The sequence below is a fragment of the Medicago sativa genome, chromosome 5 (genome assembly GCF_051527215.1).
Source record: "Medicago sativa cultivar Bolivia chromosome 5, Bolivia_mono, whole genome shotgun sequence".
Lineage (NCBI taxonomy): Eukaryota > Viridiplantae > Streptophyta > Magnoliopsida > Fabales > Fabaceae > Medicago > Medicago sativa.
The window spans coordinates 34,683,109-34,688,799 of record NC_140753.1 but is presented as its reverse complement, the minus strand read 5'-3'; the positions used below and the strand labels follow the sequence as shown (position 1 = coordinate 34,688,799).

The 5,691-nt window shown below is 35.3% G+C and overlaps 1 protein-coding gene across 1 annotated transcript; it reads left to right on the top strand.

Annotated features, from left to right (window-relative positions):
• Positions 1-595: 595 nt before the first annotated feature.
• On the top strand, positions 596-4,657 carry LOC146921992 (clustered mitochondria protein-like). Its single transcript, XM_085711425.1, has 9 exons — positions 596-636; positions 794-1,142; positions 1,242-1,346; positions 1,570-1,688; positions 2,623-2,731; positions 3,041-3,133; positions 3,256-3,426; positions 3,581-3,667; positions 4,176-4,657. The coding sequence occupies exons 1-9, from the start codon at positions 596-598 to the stop codon at positions 4,482-4,484; spliced, it is 1,383 nt and encodes a 460-aa protein (XP_085567551.1). The 3' UTR covers positions 4,485-4,657.
• Positions 4,658-5,691: the final 1,034 nt, after the last annotated feature.

Genomic DNA, 5,691 nt, shown 5'->3' with positions numbered 1-5,691 from the left:
TGATATATTTTGTAATATAGTTTGGTGTGTTGGCAGAACACAGCCGCGATGCCGCCAGTGCTGAGAATTCCTTGACTCTTTTATATGGAAGTGCGCCAATTGGCATGCAAAGAGACCAGAATGAGGAGCTGCAATCCTGTCGAGAATTTTCTCATACAACTCCCCAGGAGAGGTACCTACATTATCTCTCATTCATAGATTGATAGCTTCAGAATTATGCTTGTTCTTTAGTTTATCTGATCGTTATATATGCCTTGGTACCCTTCATAATCTCTTTGGTGATTTGTTTATCGCAGGATTTTACGTGATAGGGCACTTTATAAAGTGACATCAGACTTTGTTGAGGCTGCCATTAATGGTGCTACTGGAGTGATCAGTGGCTGTATCCCTCCAATAAATCCAACCAACCCAGAATGCTTTCACATGTTAGTTGCCTTTGATTGTTTTAATTAAGGCTTAAGAAATTTGTTTAATGTGTTCTTGAATCTTTATTTGTCTCAATTTCTAAATAGTTTTTCCTGCATTTTGATGCTTCATTGTTTTCAAGTTTTGAAAATTGATCTTCAGTGGAAGTTGAATATTACATTTTGAAAGAATGATACATGGTTTTGGCAAACGACGCCATGTCATTATGATGTAATATCATTTTGTGTTTATAAATACTTTTCAGATTGTTGTTTTCAGAACTCATGCTTTGGTGTTATGTACGTGATATTGCTTTTTCTTTCGCACTCGAGTTTTCCTTCGAACTAGGAATGCTTTTTGACTAATCATATAAAAAATTTGATGATAGGTATTGGCACAGCAATATTTTCTTTAGTTTTGCTATTGATGCTGACCTTGAGAAGTTGTCGAAGAAACATGCGGACGGTAATTCAAAAACATTCAGCACAAGCATTTTGCTAAGTTCTTCCGATAAGGTTCCCGATGGAAGGAAAGGTGATGGTTCAAGTTTGGAAGACACAGAAACCACTCAAGACATTTCTCCTGAAGCGCAGCTGGCTGAAAATGAGCAAGCCGCATATGCTTCAGCAAACAATGATTTGAATGGCACCAAGGCTTACCAGGAAGCTGATGTCCCTGGACTTTATAATCTTGCTATGGCAATAATTGACTACAGGGGTCACAGAGTGGTAGCTCAGGTGTGGATCTTGAAATTTTGATTCATTGTTTGTAACCCATGAATCCTTGTTCTCAATTTAAAATGCTGTTTTGATTTTGAATTACATATTGTGCTACAGAGTGTTTTGCCAGGCATTCTCCAAGGAGACAAGTCAGACTCTCTCTTGTATGGTTCTGTTGACAATATAAAGAAAATCAGTTGGAATGAAGGTTTTCATGCTCAGGTAAGAAGGGTGGAGAAGTTTAAGTTAGTGATGCTGTTAGTGATATGAAACCGTTGTATTTACGGTGTGACATTAAATAGTAAACAATTTTCTGCAAAGGGAAATATGTATGTTTAAAGTTGCATTATCTGTATAACTATGCATTCTTTTTAGCTGTGTTCTCTATCAGATAGATTTTTTTTTTTTTTTTTTTTGTATCTCTTCTAAGCTTCTATTGTGTTAGGTGTCAGAGGCTTCCAAACGCCTTCATCTGAAGGAACATTCAGTCCTTGATGGATCAGGAAATGTTTTGAAATTAGCTGCACCAGTGGAATGCAAGGGGATCGTTGGGGGTGATGACAGGTAGTTGTTTTTGTTTTTTTACAATTTATAATTTATAGCGTGTGTTGTTTATTGTGATAGCGCAGCACAACAATGCTTGCAAAGTAAGCAAGGGTTTTTGATTATTGGAATTTTGAGAGAATAAGGAGATTAGAATTGTGTAAATTGTGAATTCATTGAAATGTGAATTACACGTACAAGTGCTTATATACATTGTTTTGTTAAGTTGCTTGAGAAACAAGTCATCTCTCAAACCCTAATTACCTTATGCTAAAAACAAGCAAAACTGTAACAAACTTTTAACGAACCAAAACTAACTTGATTACTATGTGATTTAACCAAACAAAGCTTTGATTAAATCACTAATAAACTACACTAACTTGAATTAGCAACTAACATATTGGTGTCATCTCTATAGATTTGCCAGGCTCTTGTAGGAAAGGTATAATATCCAACTACACCGAAGATTTTGATTTGAAAATTGGTCATATATTTGATTCTTTTTAACTCCACTCTTGCTGTTTTTTGTATGTTATTTATATTCGAATATATGTTATTAACAGTAATAGATTCGAAGTTAGTCATGGATCAATTATCCTCCCCACTATTTCCTCTGAACCAGCCAAACCCCAAAATAAAAATATCCTTCATAGTGCTGTGACTGCGAGCCCGAGTCTACTGCCAAAATATTCACAAACTTCAGCTATCCTCTACCTACCTCTCGTCGAAACTGATTTTGACACCATCATTATGCAGGAAACATAACACCTTTATATATCTCCCTCTCATATGCCCCCTATTTTTGCTCCATGTTTGAGTTTATCTTGCATATGGAATTTTGGATTTTAGTCTGTATCTTCTCTGGGCCTACCTATGTTTTGGGCTTTATCCTAATCAATAAATGATTGTGCTTGTGCTATGCACTGATGCTCTACTCTTTCTGTAACATGATCAGGCATTATCTTCTGGATTTATTGAGGGTAACACCTCGGGATGCCAACTATACTGGAACCGGTTCTCGATTTTGCATCTTGAGACCAGAATTAATTAATGCCTTTTGCCAGGTATGTATTCTACCAATAATATATTGATTCAAGATGTACCAAAAAAAATAATATATATATATATATATATATATATATATATATATTGATTCAAGAAATCTTGTTTGCTCTCCTTTTTTGCAATTAATTTTTCGTGCTGTTGTTTATAATGGCTATCTAATCTTATAATGAATTCTTTCCGGTTACCTCTGAAAAAAAAGCTTGTGCTTTTGTGATTTGATTAGTTGACAGTTGTCTTGTTGAGCAACCTGAACCATTTTGTAAGAATATTGTAGTTTTGGTATATGATTAATTGATTGCTTTCTGCAGGATTTAACAAAGGAAGAAGCTTCTGGTTGTAAGGAAGATATTGTTTTCAATCCTAATGTCTTCACTGAATCCAAACTCGCTGGGAGTCCAGAGGTTTTTTTTAATCTATATCTTTACCTACTTCTAACTATGTATTTTCTGCTTGAAAACATAATGAAACCTCTTACAGTATTTTGTGATATTCTTACATGGCTCTGCCTGATCATATTCTTTAGGAAATAGCAGCTGATGAAGAAAATGTGAGAAAATTTGGTCAATATCTTACTGATGTTGCACTTCCTAAGTTTGTACAAGACCTATGCACCCTAGAAGTTTCACCTATGGATGGCCAGACATCAATAGAAGCACTCGATGCTCATGGAATTAATGTTCGCTATATTGGCAAGGTAAGCACTGTATTTTTTGCTTGAATTGCTGTAAGTAAATATTTCTTTGATAGCTGGTCAAGTGAATTGCGTGCCATTTTATTTGATATATCTTCACTTGTCTTTTGATAGACACTTCTTATACTATATCTGATTTGCCCATATTTTTGTGAAGGTGGCTGGGGGAACTAAACATCTACCTCATCTTAGGGATCTTTGTAATAACGAGATTGTTGTCAGATCAGCGAAGCATGTTATCAAGGTGCATGATAACAACTATCTTAAAGATTTCATTTTCCTCTGGTTTTCCTCTATCATTAGCTAATTTGAAATCTGAAATAATTACGAGAATCATCAAATGCATAGTGGTCTTCTATAATAGGAATGGGGATTCCGTGTCTTCATTTTCGTGGAAATATATATTTCATGATATTTTTAATTATTTTATCATGAACCTATCTATAATTGATTTGTATAACTTTGTGAGTGTTTGAGTGTTTAATCTGCCAATCCTTGTTTGAATCCTCTTTTGTCAATCACTGGATGGATGATAGAGGTGAATCCTCTTTTGTCCGTAAACGATATAGCAAATGCTTAACATTGTTTCTATTATTCTATATATAGCAGTTTTCTTTATTATTTTTTTGTCAAAAACAAATAAGAAGCAAGGTAGATAACGTTTGTATATAACTTGGAGTAATAAATAGACCAACCAAGGTAGATAAATTTTGTAGATAACTTTATGTCTCTCTTTTTTCACTTTTTTGAAGGTACTTTTACTGTGGCTGTGTTTGGCTACAATGGTGGTTGGAGATTATGCTCCATCACCACAAAATCCATTCGTTAACGTCACATCATACTCTCCTCCACCTCCACATCAGCAGACTCCCATGAAGTCACCTCTTCCTCCACCTCCACCGGCCTCTCCACCGGCCTCAAGTTCATTCGGAGGTCTGGGTTGGGCACTTTTGGTGATTGGTGTCATTGCCGCCTTCTTTGTGGGTTACTGGTGCAGAATCCGCCATAGCGGAGTCGAAGCAGCTGAGGAGTCGTCTATTGACGAAAATGATTTGACATAGGTGGATGAAGTATGATTATACCATAGGCATATGCATTTTTCATACACATGTATTTTTAACTAGACATTATCATGTGATCTTTCACGTCCTATATCTGTACTGCTCTTCAACATTCATTTATGTACTTGATGGTTTTCCGAACCATCTCTTTATATATTTATAGATATTAATCATGGTTGCGGTCACAAAAATTTATATAAGCATTTTGTATTAAATACATTTATTGAGTAGAATTTATATATATATATTTCATGATGTTATGCTATGGTGAGGGAAGTGGTCGCTCAAGCTTTTCATGAGCATAAATCAGTTCTGATTTCAAATTAGTGTTACTTTTTGTTATTTGAAACTTGTTGATTTCTTAAGCTTATGTATCATATCATGTGCTCAGAGATCACATACTAAGGTCAATGTTGATAGCATTCAAATTTTTGACACTCCAAAGAGTCTCAGTGTTGTCAACCAATGACCTTCCTGTTGATGCTGATAACAAGAGGCCTTCTGAAGAGGCTTGTGAAAGTAGAAAAGATCCAAAATTGTTTGCACGGAAAATCTGCTTCAAAAGACAAAGTGAAAATTTGTTTCCTTGGACAATTTTCTAGAGTGCGGTAAATATAAAAAATGTACATGTCACAAAGGGGAAATATTTCCAACTTCCAAGGTAACGGCACACCTGTCTTGGCGAAGCTTTGCTATCTGCACAAAACTGAGATTTTCAACATTGTCAATCAGTTTCAAAATTAGGCATATCAATCTAATAAATGAGCAAGGCAACTCAGTGCCAAAAAAACTCGACAGTTTCAACTTCATAAAAGAGTTTGGCAACCTACATTGCCTTCTAACTGAATTACTCCATGTAAATTCATCAGTAAAGTCATAAATTTAAACTATCATTATTAAAATTCCAAATCAAGTCAACTAAAAATTTAATGTGCCCTTTGATGTTATAATTGGTTGGTTCAACCATATCAAAATCAAGAATGTTTAACACAACATAAACTTCGTATAGACTTCTAATTTGCTTGACAATTGTAAGAAAGATCCAAATGAATTTGACTCAGTCAGATCAACCAAAGCACACTAAATTACATCGAGTATGTCGTCGTCACACGTCAATTCTCTGAAGCCCCGATACTCCAAAAATGGTGAAGTATCGTATCCGACACGTATCCGATACCGATACGCCCCGATACGTCCCGATACGCGT

Excerpts from the sequence above, each read along its gene's own strand:
- LOC146921992 (XM_085711425.1), top strand. The coding sequence starts at position 596 with ATGATACATGGTTTTGGCAAACGACGCCATGTCATTATGAT. Across the intron at positions 637-793 it reads CGACGCCATGTCATTATGAT|GTATTGGCACAGCAATATTT; the intron begins GTAATATCATTT and ends ATTTGATGATAG. Across the intron at positions 3,134-3,255 it reads AACTCGCTGGGAGTCCAGAG|GAAATAGCAGCTGATGAAGA; the intron begins GTTTTTTTTAAT and ends CATATTCTTTAG.